The sequence below is a fragment of the Polypterus senegalus genome, chromosome 3, assembly GCF_016835505.1.
Source record: "Polypterus senegalus isolate Bchr_013 chromosome 3, ASM1683550v1, whole genome shotgun sequence".
In the NCBI taxonomy this organism is placed as follows: Eukaryota; Metazoa; Chordata; class Cladistia; order Polypteriformes; family Polypteridae; genus Polypterus; species Polypterus senegalus.
Genome location: NC_053156.1, coordinates 277,117,328 through 277,138,716, shown reverse-complemented (window position 1 = coordinate 277,138,716; position 21,389 = coordinate 277,117,328). Strand labels below are relative to the sequence as shown.

General features: G+C 41.0%; 1 protein-coding gene across 1 annotated transcript in view; it reads right to left on the bottom strand.

The window, feature by feature from the left end:
- Nucleotides 1-21,389, bottom strand: part of itpr3 (inositol 1,4,5-trisphosphate receptor, type 3) — a 189,352-nt gene that overhangs the window by 33,827 nt on the left and 134,136 nt on the right. The window contains exons 37-52 of the mRNA XM_039749235.1: nucleotides 18,272-18,380; nucleotides 18,064-18,154; nucleotides 17,801-17,976; nucleotides 16,591-16,762; nucleotides 13,384-13,574; nucleotides 13,098-13,298; nucleotides 12,589-12,699; nucleotides 12,386-12,481; nucleotides 9,528-9,623; nucleotides 9,113-9,199; nucleotides 8,433-8,543; nucleotides 5,573-5,765; nucleotides 5,346-5,471; nucleotides 659-831; nucleotides 381-545; nucleotides 25-217 (exon numbers count right to left, since the gene is read on the bottom strand). Of these exons, the coding sequence (XP_039605169.1) occupies nucleotides 25-217; nucleotides 381-545; nucleotides 659-831; nucleotides 5,346-5,471; nucleotides 5,573-5,765; nucleotides 8,433-8,543; nucleotides 9,113-9,199; nucleotides 9,528-9,623; nucleotides 12,386-12,481; nucleotides 12,589-12,699; nucleotides 13,098-13,298; nucleotides 13,384-13,574; nucleotides 16,591-16,762; nucleotides 17,801-17,976; nucleotides 18,064-18,154; nucleotides 18,272-18,380 (2,291 nt within the window). The remainder of the gene's footprint in view (nucleotides 1-24; nucleotides 218-380; nucleotides 546-658; nucleotides 832-5,345; nucleotides 5,472-5,572; nucleotides 5,766-8,432; nucleotides 8,544-9,112; nucleotides 9,200-9,527; nucleotides 9,624-12,385; nucleotides 12,482-12,588; nucleotides 12,700-13,097; nucleotides 13,299-13,383; nucleotides 13,575-16,590; nucleotides 16,763-17,800; nucleotides 17,977-18,063; nucleotides 18,155-18,271; nucleotides 18,381-21,389) is intronic.

Genomic DNA, 21,389 nt, shown 5'->3' with positions numbered 1-21,389 from the left:
AGCTGATGTCTTGTTAGGACTCACTGTGTGTGTTTGTTTCAAGTAAGCGGTCAATTTCCAAGATGAAGTCATCTTTAAAGGCCAGGAAGCCAACAATGGAGAACAGATAGACAAGTATAAGGGCAAGAAGAGCAGTCAGCAGGATGGACCTTCCATTTCGAGTAACACTCTTAATCACATTGAACAATGTCTCCTCCCGATAAATCAAGTCAAAGAGCTGTAAAGAAAGCAAGAGACAAAGAACTGTAAAATGGCTCCTTTTGCAAACAGTATCTTGCTAGGATGCATTTGGAGATGTTTAGTAGTGTGTTCTTAAATTCAGAATGCTAAGAGTTGTTGGAATGGAAGAACACGTTACAGGCTCTGGCCTTCTGACCTACCAATATACTGTAGAAGAACTCGTGCACAAAGAGGCCCAGCATGCTGGTGAAGACATAGCCCACATGGTACAAGAACTCCATATCCATTATCATGGCCTTATAACCACGGATGAAGGTGCCTCGGTTTCCAACAAAACTCACCACAAAGACAATCTTGTTAATAAGCTAGACAAATGGAGAAAGACAATTAAAAAAACAGCACCCAAAAATAAAATCTGCATATGAACTAGTGCAAATCTTAGTGTTAAAGCATAAGATTGAAAGAAAGAAGAACTCACATTGAATGCGCCAAGCATGATGAGCGTCGGTCCTATCCCAAAGTAATAAATGGAGCGCAGGATGATAGCTACAGTAAATGGCCGGAGTCCGTAGCGTTGGGAGAACAGTGCCATGACAGACAGGCCCACCATGATCCAAAAAAGCATTAACAGCAGTGAGGAATTGAGCACACCTAAATGTAAAACACAAACACAGAATAAATTCTGCCTGATCGTGTTTTCCTACAAGACAAGGTCAGTCAGCACAGAGTGCTTTAGTGGGGACTACTAGTTTATAAAGGTCTACGTTACTGCACCTTCAAAAGTCTCTGGGCACTAAATATCTTCACATAAGTAAAAAGTACAGCAGACCAAAAGCACTCCTTGAGGTGTTAATCACCAATGGCGGCTCATCTTGGATTCAGAAAGTATTCAGTCCCCTTCACTTTCTGCACACTTTATTTTGTTGTAGATTTAATTTTCAACTGATAAATTTGCCATTTGTGCTCATCAATCTACACTCAATAATCCTTATTGACAAAGCGAAAACGTGTTTAGAAAGGTTTGCAAATTTATTACAAATCAAAACCTTTGTTAGAAGTATTCAGACGCTTGATTCAGTTCTTTGCACAAGCGTCTTTAGTGACAATTACGTCTTCCTGGGTAAGTCTGCACAAGCTTTGCACACCAGTACTTGGGCAGTTTATCCTTTTCTTCCTTGTAGATCCTCTTGACTGGATGGGAAGCGTCCATCTACTGGTCTCTCCGAAGATGTTCTATGGGGTTTGTGTCTGGGCTTTGGCTGGGCCACTCAAGGACAGTTGGAGACTCATCCTGAAGCCACTCCACCATTGTCTTGGCTGTTTGCTTCTGGTCATTTTTATGCTGAAATGAGCATTCATCTTTCCTTCAATTCTGACCGGTCTCCCTGTCCTTGACACTGAGATGCACTCCCAATAGCATGATGCTGCTTCACTGTAGGGATGGTATCAGGCAGGTGATGAGCAGTGTCTGGTCTTGGAGCTTGGCGTTCTACCCAAAGAGTTTCATTTTCGTCTAATTAGACCAGAGAATCTTTTTCCTCACGCTCTCAAGTCCAAGTGGGTTGCTGTATTCCTTTCACTCAAGAGTGTCTTCTGACAAGTCATTTTCCATCTTTCTTCAATGAGTGCTGCTGAGATTGTCATCCTTCTAACAGGCTCTCCCATCTCAGCAGATGACTTCTGAAGCTCTGCTCTAGTGACCATTGGCTTTCATGCTCACCATCCTGACGAAGGTCTTTCCGTGGTGCCCTGTGCAATGGTGCTACTGCACAGTTTCTGACCCCAGGCACCTGGAGTCACAACTACAACTGAAATTCTGGTTTACTCCGGATATGTTGAAATTATTTACAATAATATCTTGTAAATAAATGTGTAGTCCAATGTAAGAACATTAAGAAAAATAAGAAAAATTAAGTGCAGGTCCTATATTGCAATAATTACAGAGACTCCAAAGCAAAAGTGACAAGGAAAAAATAACACTGTCCTTCTTATATCCCAGACAGTTCACAAAGGATGGACAAATAATAATCAAAAACAAAAAGACATAAAATTAGGCACAAAGACAACAGTGAAAAATGAGCATTGACAACTACAGTTTACTTTCACCCAAAAATATCTACAATTGGAAGTAAAGCTGTAATCACTACAGTAATATGGGGTACTCAACTCCAGTCCTGGAGGTCCGCAGTAGATGAAGGTTTTTGTTTTAATCAAATTTTTAATTAGAACTCATTTATTTACTACTAAAGCAGTATGTTTTTTGTTTTAGTTAACCCATTTGTTATGATTCAGAACCCTTAATTGCCTATTTTAGTTTTAAACTGTTGCATTCTGGTTTTATTTATTTCCATTTTCTTAACCGGTCATCAGTTAATAATGAGGTACAAATGACAAAGGAAACAGCAGCTCTCCAGCTAACGTGCTTTCTGTGTATTTGCATCATGAGGTATCCTTGTCATAAAATGTTTTGAAATTAGTGAGACAGAAGGGAAGGACCACAAAACATATGGATAACATTGTAAGAAAAAAAATGAAAGCACTAACAAGCCTTTTAATTAAATAATAAATCCCAAGTGTCACTATCTGCTAGGCCTGGCTTCTATTTACAGAACTGCTTGGGATGAAAACCTTCACTCACTGCAGACCTCCAGAGTTGAACTAATAGATTTTAAATCCAGCACTTACCTTTACTGCTGTCCTATACTATTCAGCAGGGCGAAGACCAGTTAAAAGACGACCCCTGGTGGTCTGGACTATACTTTTCTATGGCTAGCCGTTTCATTAAGCCAATTACTTATGCACTTGTACTGGGGTCCTCCAATCAGGACTGTCGTTGAGGCTTGCACTGGATGCCAACCTATGCTCAGGTGTAGTCCTGCTATATCAATCTTGAATCTCTGTGCACACTGGTGTGTTTGTAACCGCCTTGTGCCAACTGCTTGTTCACCTCACAGGTAAATTACGTGGTGAACTTCCACTTTGTCATTCCAACCGGTTTCTCTACACGTGTGTTTCTGTCAGCTATATCCTAAATTCAACACTCTAATCATTTCTGCCTTTTCCACCTCAAATTTAATAAACTCCTCTTTTCCTCCCGCAGTAGCTTTGGAATAACATCTTGGTGTTAAGCCAGTCTTGTCACTTGAGTCACTTGTAGGCCTCCGAATGACCGTCGAAAGGTCCCACACCTGGACGCCAGCGCAACTTTGCCCTGTCGCCATGTTATCCTAATTTGGAGTGCCAAAACAACACATTGAGTCACTATTACAGTACCTCTATAACTATTTGTGCGATCATAATAAGCTATAAATAGCTATTGTCACACACGTGCGAATAGGAGGACGTTGTGTGGACCAAGTAAAGGTAATTCCATGCCAGGCCAGGGGAGGGCGGGGTGCATTAAACCTTCTCCTACTATCTCTACAGACCAGCCGCGGGAAAACCTATCTGAATCAAGAACGTCACTTCCAGTTCCGGCGCCTAGAAGATTGTCACTTCCTGTCCCGGCTCCCAGACTGATGTCAGAGAAACATCACTTCCGGTCAACCTACATCACTTCCTGTCAACATACATCACTTCCTGTCTGACCATTTAAAACCGCCATCTTTTCAAACCTTCACCAGTTCTATTTTGGACTCCGTACTGTCAACATCATTGACTAAACTTAAAAGAATCCTTTGCAGCTAGGAATATTATACAGGTGGCTGCCCCAAACCTTTTTCTACGTGTGTCGAGTTGCTTCTTTTTACACTATATAAAACTCAAGTTTCTTACTTAGATTTGGAATTGGCTTATCACACCTTCTTGCTTGGTTATTCAGTTTGGTCAGATGGCAAACTCTAGGAAGAGTCCTGGTGGTTCCAAACCTCTTCCATTTCACAATTATGGAGTCCACTGTGCTCCTGGGAGTCCTTAAATCTCGAGAAATTGTTTAACATCCTTGCCTTGTTCTATGCCTCAGCACAATTTGAAGGTCTTGGAGTTCATGGCATGGTTATGTCCTGACATCCATTGTGAACTGTGGGACATTATAGACACAGGTATGTTCCTTTCTAAGTGATGTCCAACTAAATCATTTTGCTACCTGTGGACTCCAATCAAGTTATAGGCAAGGATACACCTGCGCACAATTTGGAGTGCCACTGCAAAGGGTCTGACTCATCGTCAATCCTTCTAGTGGGAAACTGGATGAGGCTGTCCTTGGACCCAGTATGCTACTGTAGGTGTCGATGGGTTCTGGACATCCTGCACGATTTGCTTCTAGCTGGTTTGATCTTGTGCTAACAACTGTTGATGTAGATGTTGTCTGAGGGCGTCCACAACTCGATGTGCCCAAGTTTTCATAGCCACATTCCACTGTACCTTCCAAGTTGCTGGGAGTTTTCGCCATAGCGGTCAGTAAGGGAGTCAGTTTTCATCCATTCTGCACACATCAGTTTTCATCCATTCTGCACACATGGCCAAACCAGTGTAGTCTTCCTTTCCGGATTTCCTCAGCTATACTGGGTTGTTGGAGGCACCTGATCCTTATCTTTTTGTTTCATAGGCGATCTCTGACTGAGATTCAGAGACTTTTTCACAGGCATCACATCAGGAATGCTTCTAGGCTGTTGAGGTCTGTCTACAAAAGCGTCCAGGTCTCTGGACTGGGATGATGAGTGCTCGGAAAAGTCACATCTTGGTCTTGATTGTTACATTGCTTTTAATCATTTTGACAACCCAAAGGCAGCAGTGGCAGAACCTCGGAGGTATTTTCTTCTCCTGTATGACTGACCCGAGATATTTGAACTCCGCTACTTGCTCAAGCTGAATGCCATTAAGGTTGAATACATTAAAGGTCTGAATACTTCTATGAATGAAAGATTTTAGCTTTTCATTTTTAATATATTTGGAAACCTTTCTGAAAACATGTTTTCACTTTGTCATTATGGGCTGAGTGTAGATGATGGGCAAAAATGGCAAATTTATCCAATTCAAATGAAATCTACAACACAGTGAAGATTGCCGAAAGATTCTGACTATGTTCTGAATCCATTGCATGTATTTACTGAAGACACGTGAGGCTACCTCCTTCAATCACTTAGACATTGGAATTATTGGATACTTTTATATACTAGTGACTGAACAACTGAGCTGTGAACTAAACTGGTCACTAAATGTCTTACCCTTTGATGTTGAATTGCTGTACGGATAAAAGAATGCAATAATGAGGTTGATGAAGACGGCCAAATTGAAAGAGATACTTCCCCACAAGGTCATCCTCCGGGAGAACCAATACAGAATAGGCATACCTGAAATAGAGAGAAATGAAACAAGTGTTACCTGCAAGGAAGAAACTCCTGTCATGGTGCTTGTCTCACAGAAGAACATAAGGTGATACGACACTACATACTGCGCAGTTTCTTCTGCCATTCCATCTCATTGTGTAGGAAGGAGGACCGCTCAAAAAAGTCGCTGACTTTGCTGCCCTGGTCATCCTGCTCTGTGGTGGTGAAAACACGATGCTTGGTTTCCTCCGTGAGGAACGCACAGATATTGTGAATGGGGAAGACAATCTGTTCCATGCTGCGGTCATCACGCACAATCTGATCATAGTTGATATGGGATAAAGGTGGAAGAAAATTAAAGTTAGGTGTCATGTAGTCACTTAGAATTGAGTGTTTTGATATGCTTTCCACATTAAAATATAACATCTTTCTTAAAAGTACTATAAAGGGTTAATAAGTGTGCATATCAGGAAATAAAGGTCAAGTGAACAACTAAGAATAAGAAGGTTCTACTGAGATGGTTCAAAAAGTTGTCTGACTATCATGTACCCAGTAAAACTTGAGTATTGGAATGTTTTGTAAGGCCCTGAAATTTAGGAGAAATATGACTTTTATTTTTAGGCTTGAAAACTGGTTATAAAACAAGTCATGTCTTTGGAACCAATCAGAGTGAATGTTAGATGAATACGTATGTAAATGATACAGACCTCTGCCTTTATTTTGTTTTTGACCATTCTGTAACAGACTGCTGTGATGGATGCTCCCTGACTCAAAAAGGTTTTATCACACTTGTCCTGGTAGAGGATACATTTATTTCTTTAAATTAATATGTTTAATTTTTTACCAAAGAGATTAAACTAAGGATCATATTTTGGTTAATCTTCTTGCTTTATCGATCAATGCTCATGCTTAGACTGCAGACATTTCAGGCAAAAGTAGATGATTTTGTTAATTGCACTGGAATCCACTTTACTATTAGTTTAACTGACAGGTCTCCATTTCTGGCCTTGATTCTTCTGGCCCAATTCCAGATCTGGATGTGCAGTAACAGTGCTGTGAAAAAGTATTTGCCCCCTTCATGATTTCCTCTATTTTTGCTTATTCGCACCACTAAATGGTTTTGGATGTCCAAGCAGATTTAGTATAATACAAAAGACAACCAGAGCAAACACACCTTTTTTAAATGATCATATGATTTATCACTGGAAAACGCTCAACAACACCTATATCATTCTTGTGAACAAGTAATTGCCCCCTAAATGTAACACTTGGTTGGGTCACTTTTAGCAGCAACCACTTCCATCAAGCACATCTGGCATCAGGAGATTAGCCCTTGGCATCATTGTGGAGAAATTTTGATCAACCGTTCTTTATTGAATTGTTCTCATTCAGCCACATTGGAGGGGTTTTGACTATGAACTGCTGATTTAAGGTCCAGACACAATATCTCAATGGGGTTCAAGTGAGGCCACTCCACATCCTTAATGTTGGATCTTTTCAGCCATTCAAAGGTAGACTTGCTTCTGTGCATTGGATCGTTGTCATGCTGCATAAACCAATTGCACTTGAGCTTCAGATTATGGACTGATGACCGCACATCCACAGTACTTTCTAGTAGACAAATTCAAGCTATGTAATTATGTAAGTCGCTCAAACCACAAAGTAACAAAACATCCCCACACCATTACACTATCACCACCATTTGTGACTGTTGGCACATGACATTCGTATTGTGGAAAGCTGCGTTAGCTTTAAACCAGATGTAATGGGACCTATGTCTTCCAAAAAGGTTATCCCAAAAGTTCTGGGAATCAATGGCAAACATTAGACAAGCCTTTATGTTCCTCCTGTTTAGCAACTCTCCCATTGATACCATTTTTGCCTTTCTAAATGGGGAATTGTGAATGCTGACATTAACTGAGCTGAGAGAGGCCTGCAGTTTCTGCGATGGTTACCGGGGTTCTTCTGACTTCCCAGGTGAGTATTCTGTAAGCTTTTGGAGTAATTGTGCTGGGCCGACCTCTCCTGGGCAGATTTAACACTGTAATGTAACCCCCGCCAATTTTGGGGGTGTACTGTATATGCCTGTTGGCTAAAAGCACTATATATACCATATATACTCGAGTTTAAGTTCTCCCGCGGATAAAAAGGGTCTTGATTTTACTGTATAATTTCCGGTATTTTATAATGTCGGTCGTATAAGTCAAATGCGGAAAACTCATGCTATTGGTCCAAGAGATTATGACATGCTAACGTCCACCTGAGAGAGTAACCACAAAGCACACTGCCTTTTTTTTTCAATGTATTGTGCCTAAGTGACCACACGGTAATACCTGAACTATTCTGAAGTGACGTTTGCACTGTGCTGTGTTTTTGGTATCTCACACCCTCATACACCTTTATCATAAGAGCATCCGTTATCTACAATGGAGCGTTCGATCAGAAAAAAATATGAAGCTGGTTTTAACTTAAAAGTCGTTGAAGTAGTGAAAGAAATTGGTAACTGGACTGCTGCAACAAAATTCAAAGCGTCTGAGAAACTGATAATAATGAAAGGTGTCTGTACCAGTGTAGCAGTGTAGTTGGAGGAAGCAAGAAAATGTAAAAAAAAAAAAAATTAAATGTCGCATTTTTGAATGGGCGTATAAGTCAGTATGTGTAATTGTGAAAAGAATAATATGAGGAATTGAGAAATTTTAAATTTGACAAAATTAACATAAGCTCCCAGGTCAAAACTGCTGAAATATTGTATTGTCACTGGAGTTCAGCATGCATGCAAAGTTTGAAGGAAATTAGTTTGGTAAAACGTTGATTGCAAAATCTGACCCAGACAAACAGACAGGACACGTTGAATAAAATTGTGTAAAGACAAGGAAGAGGTAAATACTTTTCCACAGCACTGTACATGTGAGGTTTGATTTTTTACTAAGCCATTACAATGATGTGACTGGAATGTCTAAAGGAGTGGACAATGGCTCGTCTCACCTCTATCTGAGCGGTGTGTTCATTGTAGTACTCCAGTGGGTCTTCTACCTTCTCCTCAACAGGAGTCGTGGATTTCAACATCTGGGACAGCTGATTGTTATTGAGAGTTAGCTGGAATAAAAGAATAAAAGTGTGCACATTACTTAAATGTAGACCAAATAACTTGGTACTTAAGGCAGAAATGGAACTCTCTCCATTGTCTCAAAAGAGATTATCAGTATACAGGGAGAGTCAAATTTATGTTAACACTAATGGATTATTTTTATCTCGACCACACCTTTCCAGGTCGATGGACCATTGCCATGGCCTCCAGACTCCCCTGATTTGACAACCTGTGATTTCTGGTTATGGGGTATAGTGAAGGAGCGGGTGTATAGAAGGAAAGTTTGTGATATCAATGACCTGAAGGACAGAACACGGACTGTGGAATCATATTTTCCCTGCGAAATGTGTCTCCGGGCTTTAAATGGTACTGTTGCTCGTTGGTTTTTGTGTGTTGAACATGATGGCGAACAGGTTGAGAAATTCCTGTAAATCATCTTGCACATATGAAGTATGTTTTGCAAATAAATTGTTTCCGCCATTCAAATGTTAACATAATTTTGACTCACCATGTACTTATAAAGGACTAAGCTGTTGTATGAAAACCCCTTCATTAGTATGTACCCCTTGGTACTCACCATGGATGAGATGCTCTCTGTGCCATCCGTCTTTCCTCTATTCTGAGGTTTAAGAAGATGAAGCAGTTGTTTGTTGTGTCGAGACAGCTGAAGTGAGAACATTGATAATATTATTATACTTGTAGCATATAATCTGCTATTCTTGTCATCTTGTCCGCATGGTCCTACAGACTAACATAATAAAATTATCATAATATTCTCAGATCTATTTAATCACATCTCAGGGACGAAGGGGACAAAGACAGGACAGCAGCCTACTGCAAGGTCCACTCATGCAACCCACCCGTATTTAAACCCTCGTAGTCAATTTCAAATTGCCGTTGGAGATACAGTTGCTGCCACACTTCCCTATAAAAGTCCTAGACAGCCCAGATCCATGCATACCAGAGAATAGAGCTAAAGCTGTCCAGCTTACTTGCAAAGCCAAGATGTAGATGTTGTGGCCAACTTCTCGGGGAGAAACGCTAAAGTCCTTCTCCTCCTGGCTATAGGCCTTCCTTATCACTTCCACCTTCATGGAGAAACAAAGGTATTCATAAGACAGATATATTCATCCATCTATTATCAAATCTTACTTACCCCATTTCTGGGTTGTAGGAGCCTATACCAGCAATGCAGCATACAAGGCAGAAGCCAAAAGTGGACATGGTGCCAGTCCCTTGCAGGGTACACACACAGACACTTTAGAGAAGCCAATAAAATGGCTAAAATGAATGCCCAGGATGGGAAGTGAACCCAAGACTGCAGAGCTATAAAACAGCAGCAACCACCAATATAAAAAAAGACTTTTATTAATGGTACTATATAGCCATTTCATAATACAGTGGGTTCAGAAAGTACCGACCCCTTCACTTTTACACATTTGCAGCCTTGTACTAAAATCATTTAAATGATCTTATCCACCAACTAGCAACACTCAAGAACACAGAATGAGAAAGCGAAAACAGGATTTTAGGATTTTCTGCAGATTTGTTGAAAATAAAAAAACTGAACGCTTACAATGACACAAGTACCTAGTTGAAGCCCCTTTGGCAGCAAACACAACCTGGTGTCGCTTTGGGTCTGACACAACAAGCTTTGCACACCTGGGTGTGGGGATTTTCAGCCATTTTTCTCTGCAGACCCACTCAAGTTCTGTCAGGTTGGATGGAGGATATCAATGAAGAGAAATTTTCAGGTCTCTACAGTGATGTTCAATTGGGTTCACGTCCGAAGCTCTGGCTCAGCCATAGAAGGACATTCACAGAGTCACTCCTGTGTTGTCTCTGCTTTGTGGTAATGCTTACTGTCCTCTTGGAAGGTGAACTTTCAGGCCAGTCTGACGGCCAGAACAAATGTTTTCTTTATGGATATCTCTGTACTTTGCTCTGTTCAGCTTTCCCTAACCCTGTCTAGCCTTCCAGTCCTTTGCGCTGAAAAAACAACACCATAGTACAATGCTGCGACCAAAATGTTTCCCTGTCAGAATGGTATTTTGTGGGTGGTGAGTGTTGCCCGGTTATCTTCAGACATTACACTAATCTTGATTTCATCATACAAGAGATTTCCACGTTCTGAGAGGCCGTTAGGTGCATTTTTACAAATTCCAAGCTGTCTTCCATTTGTTTTGCTATACTGCTATACTTTTGTCTGGCCACTTTGTCATAAAGCCCATATCGGTGGAGTGTTGAAGTGTCCTTCTAGAAGCTTCTTCCATCTCCACACAGGTTCTCTGGAGCTCAGTTAGAGCTGATTAAGGTGAACAAGCACATTGGGCTGAAAGGCCCATTCATGTCACAATTGTTGTCATGTTCTGATGGTTCAGCTAATTAAAGAGTGTGGTGCATTTGACTCATCAGGAACAATGGAGATACGCAACTGTGTTTTGTCCGCATAACTGAAAATTAGCTTCATGATCCCTTAGAATTCTTCCAAGAGGGACAACATATAAAAAAGCGTGGAAAAAAAATAAATGTGTGGAAATCCACATATAATAAATCTATAATTTAATACAATTGTCTACCTGCTAGATATGTTTGAGAACATTTGAAGACATGATCAGAAACACCGACCCTGTTTTACAAATAGTGGTGATCTACAGTATCAAATGCTACACTGGTACAGACACCTTTCATTATTATCAGAAGGCATAAATTACCTTAGTCAACCAACCTAATAAACAAACAAGGCCAAGGGAGAAGCCCTCAGATCCTAGAGGCCAGGAGGCTACTTCTCTGTCCTTAACTTTACTCAAAGCCTACAGGGCCCTAGGGGAACCTGAATGATGACGGTGAACAACGCTGGCCAATGAACCTGCAGCCAGGACCAAACCAGGAGAAAAATCTGGATGACAAGTGCCATATGACTTCGCCCAGTGGCTCCGTGGCCAGTACCAGTACACAGTTCAAAGCCCATAAGGTCAAAGGGGTGGCCGGACAGCCAACAGACTGATAACTTTGAGGACACTATCTACTATCTGTACCCAGATATGGCCCACATAAAGACAGCATACAAGGCCAATGGAGAAGCCCCCAGAGCTAAGAGGCAAGAAAGCTACTTCCCAGAACCTAACCCTAACTCAGAGCCTACAGGACCAGGAGAGCCTGGATGATGAGGATCAAGCATCATGTCCCCAGAGAGCCTAACCCAACTCCAAAGACCACAAGGCAACTGGGGAAGCTGGAGAAAGACAGCAAACAAGTCAATAACTCTAAAGGGTCCTATCCACCATCTGTAACCAGATATGGCCCTCACAATACCAAAAACACCTGCTAGGATATGTGGCAACAGCTCCAAGCTTGGATGGACAGTGCCTTCTTCCTTCCTAATGACTCTCCTGTGTATTCTGGAGAACATTTTGGGAACAGAGTTTACCATATAAAATAAAAAAAAAAAAACTACAGCAGTCAGAGTAATATGGCTTTTCCAAATCCTGATATTTTTCCTAACTATTGTTTCCATTTAGAAATTGTAACATTGTTTAAAAACTCTCCTTTCAAATAGTTTACTTAAAAAAGAAAGGTTGATATTGTTCTGAAATAACTGTGATATCCAGACTGTGTTTTGGTTAGGGTTTTACTATAGCTGTCATTCATGTTTCTAGAAAGCATTAAGTTTCTAGAGAGCAGCTTACTATTCCCAGAACACCATTTAATCATAAATATCTTTAGAAAGTCAAGTTAGAATAGCGTGAAGATAGCAAACAGATGATTTAATTGGTAAAAAGACATTTCTGAGTACTGTACTATATTCTAAGGAAAGGCTGCAGTATTCGCTTTGGAAAGGTTCTCTTACCAAGTCTTTCCCTCTTAGGTTGAAAAGAATCCTCTCTGCATTCTCAGTGTCATGTCGGCTTTCCATTAGGGCTAGTAGCAGCTTGGACGCATTGTCCTACAGTACAATGTAGAAGGCAAAGATGGTCAGTCTGAACCACACACTGGGGCTTCATGTTACACTTTATTCCCACAAGATAAGAGCTGACTGTGACGCATACTTACCTTCAGCTGCAGCACCAAGTCCATTCTACTCCTGCAAAGGGGGCTGATGTCATTCAATATGAGGGCAGTAATGATGTCAATGCCATTTGACTCATGGGTGACAATGCAGGTCTAGGGCACAAGCAGTATACCATTTAGCAGGACTAATATACCTCCACGACAGACACTGTTAACTTAATGCACAGCTACATTGAGTTCAAGTGAATTTAGTGTAGGGATTCCCCTTCTCCAGCATGGAGAGCCCCTTGGCTCAGGTCAGGTCAGGTTGCACTGGTACAGCGTGTTGCTGCACCCACCTAACGACGAAACACCTCGGGATCCTGGTTGGCAACCCCCCAGGCAGACACGCAGTCCAATCCCACCCTTCTAGAAATGGCCGCAGTAAGAAAAGCAACATCAGAAGAAGGTGCGACGCATACTGACGTGTTTCCTAATTCTTTTAAAAGAGAAAGAGTCAATTATTCTAAAGAGCATTTAGAGCGTATAGGGTTGAAGCTGGCAGTACATACCTGGTTCTCGTGGCATGGACCCTGGCAGTACTCTGTGAGTGTCTCCAGAGTCTGAACGATGAGGCCTACATTGCTCACATTGATGTAGAGACCAAGAAGTCCCAGGCCCCCCGTGGTGCTGCCACACATGATGTCCAGGAATTGCAGGGTTTCACACACCAGGTTATAATTAGTTTTATTGCTCTGGCACCGCAGAAAGTTCTAGGCCAAAAACAAATGTTTTTTAGAAGCACCCAGGGAAAATTTCAGTTGCTCATGCTAAGGTTACTTTGACTGGTTGGCTAACCTGTAGGCTCTGGTTGTGGTTTTCACAAAGTAACTGCAGGAAGCGTAAAATTGGCTTCATTATTATAACACCGGGGGCCATCTCTGCCTCTGGCTCATGCTGATCAGTGGAATCCTCGGGTATGTGCAGAGCTGCTTTGGCTTGAGGGTACTGTGATGGACCTCCTGACTGCATAAACTGGGGCATTCCACCTGAAAGGATTAGAAAGAAAGCTTTTATGGCCTGTCCAGCGGTGGGTTGGCACCCTGCCTGGGATTGGTTCCTGCCTTGTGCTCTGTGTTGGCTGGGATTGGCTCCAGCAGACCCCCGTGACCATGTGTTCAGATTCAGCAGGTTGGAAAATGGATGGTTGGATGGATGGCTTTTACGGCCAGGTTACCACGGTGAGATGAGGTACTTCTACTTAACATTGCCTGTAGCTTTAATAGAGAAGGGGGCACTTGGATTTACTGACAGGCTGATGTATAGAGTATGCATTGCACGCTGACATTTTTGCATTATGTTGGCGCTTGCTTTGTTTATTATTGCAGGAATTGCTATGAGAACTCAGTCTTACGGTACGTCCACACTAAAAACAGTACCTTTAAACAAAAATGATTTTTGTTCATAATAGCGCTTTTCTATCACTTACGAACATCTACACAAAAACGACCAAAAACACATATGACGTACATGTTCACCTTGTCTGGGCATGCGATAATCAGCAAAAAAAATCTTTGAAGGAATGGTAATACCACTGACCACTGAAATTATCGTGCATGTATGCAGCATTCAGACCATACAAAATGCAATTTAGAACTATACAAGTACGCAAAACACAACACCACCATGGAAAGCAACTTTCCTATGTCTGCTATGTTAGAATGCAGTTTTCTTCTGTGAATGGTGACCAATCAGGGAACGAGATGTTGTAATGAGCAGGATCCAATTAGGGAAGGGCTATGTAATAAGTCTGAACAAATCAGAGCATGACTACAGTCTGTGTTTTCAACCTGTCCACACTGTAACGCTTGTAACGTGTGGCCGGGGACCTTGCCTGGCCGGGACTCCTCCACGCTGGGAGAACTTGGGGAGCAAGCGTGGCCAGAGCATTACCTCTCCCAGGGTGCTGGATGGCAACCCCACTGCGTTGCAGCGGTGCCTGGGACTCCCACAGAGGTACATGGGAGTTGGAGTTTGGTGCAGGCACCACCAGGGGGTGCTGCAGCAGGAGCTGCTGAGCCTTTATTGGCAGTTCTTCTGCCACACCCGGAAGTGCTGCCGAAATGAGTCATCAAGCACCTTGAGCAATTCCAGGTGCCTTATAAAAGGAGCCAGCAGCCACTACTCGGGGAGCCAGAGTCGGGAGGAGGAGGAGGACGAAGCTTGACCGGAGTAGTGGACAGGAGAAGTGAAAGACTGACCCCAACTCTCTCTTCTGTTTCTTTTTCTGGTTTCTTTGTGGTGGCGGCCTGCGCCACCACCACTTACTCAAAGCATCATGATGCACCAACATTGATGGACTGAAAGCCAGAAGTCTACGTGACCATCATCATCAGGTCTTTCCATGAAAACCCTAAATACAAAGAGGACTGTTTCATTTATGTTAGGTAGATTGCCCAGAGGGGACTGGGCGGTCTCTTGGTCTGGAACCCCTACAGATTTTATTTTTTTCTCCAGCTTTTGGAGTTTTTTGTTTTTCTGTCCACCCTGGCCATCGGACCTTACTTATTCTATGTTAATTAATGTTGACTTATGTTTATTTTTTATTGTGTCTTCTATTTTTCTATTCATTTTGTAAAGCACTTTGAGCTACATTTTTTTGTATGAATATGTGCTATATAAATAAATGTTGATTGATTGATTGAAAGGACTGTGCTGGACTGTGTTGAGCTTGTGGGAATGGGGAAGGCGTTGCCCACAAGGTAAAAAGGAAAAAATGTGTGTGCCTTGAACTTGTGTCCCAAGCTTGTCTGTGTCGGATTCAGGTGGCAGGGCCAGATGCTACACCGGCATTTTCATAAGTATACAGCTCTGGAGAGCATTTTCAAAGTCACAGTTTTCAGGTGTTAAAAATGCCAGGGTCGTGTGGACAAAAGGTATCTGCGTTTTTTAATTTTAGAAGTTTTAGTGTGGAGAAAGAGTTAGCATTATTGTGAGGTAAAATAGACTATATGATACAGAACGCACCAAAAATCATGGACAAAAAGACAGGCAGAAGTTTAAACTTGGCAGGCAAAATATTGAGATACCAAAACCAGAAGGCAAAGCAAAAATCAGAGTCGAGGACCAAAAACTTAACAGTAACTGAAAACTAACGCTAAATTCTTCAGAGAATGAACTTGTGTATCCACAGAGGAATATCAAAATGGGTGACCAGAATTATATGGTCGTATCATATGACATCACAAGAGCAGCTGAAAGGGCTATGTGATAATACTCAGAGCGTTGCACAAATACTGAAGCAAGACATTAAAAAAAATAAAAATCATATCAAAACAAACAATAAATCATAAAAATATAATCCCTGACCTAAAAAAACAAGCTTACGCTAAAATCACACACCTAAAATATCACAGAATATACAACAGGAAAGTTTGCATTTCTGTAAGTTGCAATTGTAAATGCACTTAAACCTTTAGGCCAAATTTTTTATTTCTTTAATACACCCAAAATGTAGGGATAATCTTTGACAAACATTTTTAACAGTATCTATCTATCTATCTATCTATCTATCTATCTATCTATCTATCTATCTATCTATCTATCTATCTATCTATCTATCTATCATATAGTGCCTTTTATCTATCTATCTATCTATCTATCTATCTATCTATCTATCTATCTATCTATCTATCTATCTATTATATAGTGCACTTTATCTATCTATCTATCTATCTATCTCTCATACAGCGGTTTTCACATCTACAGTGTCTATACTCCTTAGAAGTTTTCACATTTTATTGTTTTACAACATTTCATCACAGTGGGTTGAATTTGGCAGTTTTGACATTAATCAACATAAAACAACTCCATAATGTCACAGTGAAAAGTGGTCTAAATTAATTACAACTATACAACATACAATGATTGATTGCATAATTATTAACAACCTTTAAGGGAGTCTTTAGTAGATACACGTTTGACAGCCATCACAAGCATGACATTTCTTCTCTCCTCAGCATCAACATGACACCAGACAGAAAGTGGTAGCACTCTTGAACTCACCGCCCATGCTTTGGTCCATTTCAAGCTCATCTTTGTTCTTGCTGCCCAGGTCACTGACATTGACTGACACAGTCGCCTTGACCTCCTGCTGTGCCTTCTTCATGCGGTCATTCAGAACTTTGAAAAACTTTTCGGATTTGTTACATTTCATCATATGGTCATAGAAGGAATTCTGGAAAACACAAAATGCAACTCTAGTCTAATAAACCTCAGCTCACTGGCAGTGTGGGCAACCGCAGAGTACTTAAAAGTCTTCTTAGATGTCATATTTCTCCATTTTCATAACTTACACAGTTATCTGACTTTTCAGTACAAAGGTTTATCTTATATGTATTATAAAACAGGGGTTGCCAATTCTGGTCCTGGAGGACCACTGTGGCTGCAGATTTCATTCTAACCCTTTTCTTAATTAGTGACCTATTTTTGCTGCTAATTAACTTCTTTTGAATTAATTTTAGCTGACTTGTTCCTCTGAATTTCTTCCTCGTTCTTCTGAATTGCTACATTTCTTTCCTTAAATGGCACCCAAACAGAAATGAAACTGGAAGTGAGTGAGCCAACAGAAGACCAACAAAGTCAACTAACCAGCTTTACCAGTTGCTTAATTAGGCACAGATTCTCATTGTTAATTAAACCAGTTCTCTCTCGTGGTGCAATGGCACACATTTCCAAAATTTTAGATTTTTCTCTTTTCTAAGAGCAGTGTTTGGGATCTGAGAAGATTGGCATTACTGAGATCTTTATCTTTCTTTATTCTCAGATATTGTATGATGGACACAGTTTGCTGGTCGTGTTTTGGTTCATTTTTGGATCTCATTATTTTTTGGCAGCTAATTAAGGAAAAAGTAACAATTAAGGAGTCGGAGCCTTCAAGAGCAAGTCAAATAAAATGAAATCAAAAAAAGTTAGTTAGCAGCCAATCCAGGTCACTAATTAAGAAAAGGGTTAGAATGAAAACCTACAGCCATGGTGGTCCTCCAGGACTTTCATCTCTACACTACTGACCACATCAGAAGTGGAGATGAGTTTCTCATTGTTCACAACGTCAAAAAGAAGGTTCATCTTTACATTAATGATCAATCAATAGTGTTGACCTCATTTTTATTATATATTCTTTAAATGTGTACATTATTGACCACATAAGAAGTGGTGATGAGGTTCATGAAACTCCTAAACACATCAACTGAAAGGTACAGGAGACTACTGTTACCTGTATGTCTGTATTGCCCCCTTCTAATAAGCAAATTGCCAAGTGAATACTGTCCTGGAAGATCTTATCGCTCTTAGAGTTGATGAGGAGATCAATGAACAGCTTGGTAGCTCCCTTCTTGTCTAGGTGACATTGGATGGCAGTAATAGTGGCCCAGTCTTTCTCTTGGTCCAGGCCTGGCAATTGTGGAAAGAGAAGGATAAGTGACTTTACTGGCCAGTCTCTCCAGAGTGTACTGTAACGTTATGAGCCAAAATACTAACCTCCCACTCGAACATCAGTCATCTCCCCCTTTGAGCCTAACTTCTTGCTGTGCAGATAGTTGGTCAGCAATTGTTTCCTCAAAATAAATCCCTAATGGGTAAAACAAGTCAAGAGAGTTGAGGGGTAAAACAGGTCAGGAGAGTCGAGTGAGGTGGTGAAGACTTTCAGCAATGCTTTTGCACAGTTCCTACTTTTAGTTTCACTCACCTTTTCATCAAAATCATACTTCCTCAACAGCATTTCTTGGAGTGTGCGGAGGACCTTGATGCACAGCTTTTCATCTGATGACATCAGTGCCTTGGTGTGTTCAATAAGTCTGCATAGAAAAAGGAGGTTAGACCGAGGGCAGCCTGAAAGGATCAGTTTTACAGGTGTAACAGTGTCCAGCAAGAGTTAACCAGTCTTCGATCACATGGCATTAATGAGAAATAACCTGAATTAGAGACCCAAAAAAGATATTGTTTCTTTTTAGCTTTTCTTGCATGTTGTGTGCAGTTTTTTAGTAAATAAAATGTATGTACTGCTCAGGAGTGTCTGAGGCAATGGCTGTGGTCATCTCATCTTGCCTTGCTTATGGTTTTGATGAAAGAGATTTTCCAAATACCTTAATCTAACTGAGCATGCTAAGACTCACCCTGCTTGTCCCTAAAGGTCTTGGGTCAGATCAGATCTGACAAATGGGTCATTGTGAGCATAGCACGAGAGAGACATACCTCTATATGAAATTAGTACGAAACGATGTTTCTTTGGATGTCCTGGCATCGATGGACACATTAAGCTAGATAACATAAAGTTCACACTAAGCACTCAGTCGTTATCGCTGCCTGTTGTTATTGCCAGGGGAGGGGGGCTCACTTGATATACTGCAGTGATTTTATGTGTACCTCTGTTGCTCACCAGTAACTTCACTTTGGTAGCTGGCATATGAACTGATCTGCAACTTCTTCTGAATCCCTGTGAATAATGTGATTAACGTCATTTACTAAAAGAGATGTTTTGCACTGCTCTTGATACGATGAGTGAGTGAGTCTGTTCTGGGCCTCAAAGTGAGTGTTGAAGAACTGCCTAGTTATAGATGTTTTTTTTCATTACTATGCCAAGTCTTTTACATTTTTGTGACAAGAATGTTGTGGAAGGTATTATAAAAACATAACCAACATTCCTGGAGTCTTCTGTTATCCTTTAAAAATGCGGTTCTTTTAAAATGGCAAATTTTAGCTCTAAATGGCAGGAAGATCCCTGCACATGGCAACTATCAGGTCCTCCCTGGCAAATTTTAAAATTGTTGGAGGCAGTCTATTAGTAAGATTTTGCGACAGATGTCTTATAGTGTCTGTCACTAACCAATAAGAACAAATGAGAGGACACCATTCAATCCATCAATCACATTTGTTTAGTGAACAGCTGAGCTGTCCCAATATTTCACCCAGATACAGTGGAACCTTGGTTTGCAAGTAACTTGGTTTACGAGTGTTTTGCAAGATGAGCTAAAATCCTTCTATATAAAAGCGGTCGGGATTGTCCTTCCGTCCCGTGAGTGCTACGCATTTTGCAATGCACGATGGGATTTGTAGTTTCGTTTTTCCAGGTAAAAGATGATTTTCTACTCCAGACTGTGTGATATCTTCTTCTTCTTTCTTACTATATAAAAGCGGTTAGGATTGTCCTTCCGTCCGGTGAGTGGAAAGCGTAGCGGTATTCTGCTTATCACAGACTTACTACTTGCAGCTTGCGGTACGAATCGACATGATGTGAGCAGAGTTCTGGTGCTCCCATCGTTCCCTTGCTTTTGTGCGCGATGCGCTGGAAAAATAGACAAAATGATGTCTCTGGAAATAATTAATGTTGATGGAGTACAAATGCCACACCGCGTAGTAAATATCAGGGGGGTTCAAAAGGGCGACCTCAATATAGAAAAAAGTTCAAATTTCATCACAAAAATAACAGAAACTACGAGTATTAAAGTAATACAGCTGAAATGCAATATAACCAAATTAATGAGTTTGTATAAAATATCAAATTGATCTACATATTAAATTTCCTTAAGAAGTGGTCAACTTAAAAGTCGGTCGCCTTAAAAGGTGGGTCAGCCTAATTTTTAATAAATTTTGACTTGATAAACGAGCGAGGTCTTGCAATACGAGTAGTATGGATACGCTTTGTCTGCTGAGCATCATGTGATCACAACTGAGCTGATGGTTCTTCTCATGTGCGCGGGTGTGTGTGTGTCTCTCTTCGTGCGCACGCGTATGTCTCCGCGCACGTGTGTGTGTCTCCTCGCGGACATGTGTGTGTGTGTGTGTCTCTGCTACAGCGCTGGGAGACTGCGATTGCTTTGGGACGCTCTTCCGCGTGTCGTCCCGTTGGGTGGAATCCCACAAGAGTTTAGAAACTCACTCACACCAGCCATGATTCTTTTCAAAGGTAAAGTGCAGGTTAATTTGTTTTATGTATTTTTACTTTACATTTTGTATTAATCATTTTTATATGAATAGTTTTGGGTTGTGGAACGAATCATCTAAATTCCATTATTTCTTATGAGGAAATTCAATTTGATATACGAGTGCTTTGGACTGCGAGCACGTTTCCGGAACGAATTATGCTCGCAAACCGAGGTTCCACTGTACTTCTTAAAGGTTGTCAAGATTTCTGCTTGAACTCCACGTCTCCTGGTTTGTTCCCGATTCCCATAAGTCTTTAAGTAAAGAAGTGCATCCTGGCTTCAGTCCTAAGATGCACGTCCCCTTAATTTCTGCTGGTGTCCTCGGTATGTGATTCAAGCTGAAAAAATTCTGCTGGATCTACTTCATCGATGCTTTTGAGAATTCCGAAGACCCGGATTAGGTCCCCATGCAGTTTCCTCTGCTTAAGACTAAAGAGGTTTAATTCCCTGTCAGAGCAGAGCAATGCTGCCCTTAAGCATTGGGGTACACCTGTTTGCTGCCATCTGCACAGCTTCATGTTCTTCCAAGTGTATATCTTGTAGTATGGTGACTAGAACTGCACACTAGTCTGAGCATAACGTTCTTGATTTATATTCAACAATTTTTACATTAAAACTTAACATTTTATTTGCCCATATAATTGCTTCTGTGCATCAGTGGTTCTTAAACTTTTTTTTTTCCTTACAACCCAACTTTGCCTTTTTTGTGTTTTTCCAACCCACAATTACCACAGAGCTTCATCCCTTTCTCATTGAAGAATTGTCGGTGATTGTCAGCCTGGTGGTTCCCCTTGGAGAATCATAGACACGGGTCGTACCAGAGCAATGACGTTTGTTTGAGCTGCCCACTGCGACGCATTGCATGACATTCTATAAACCATT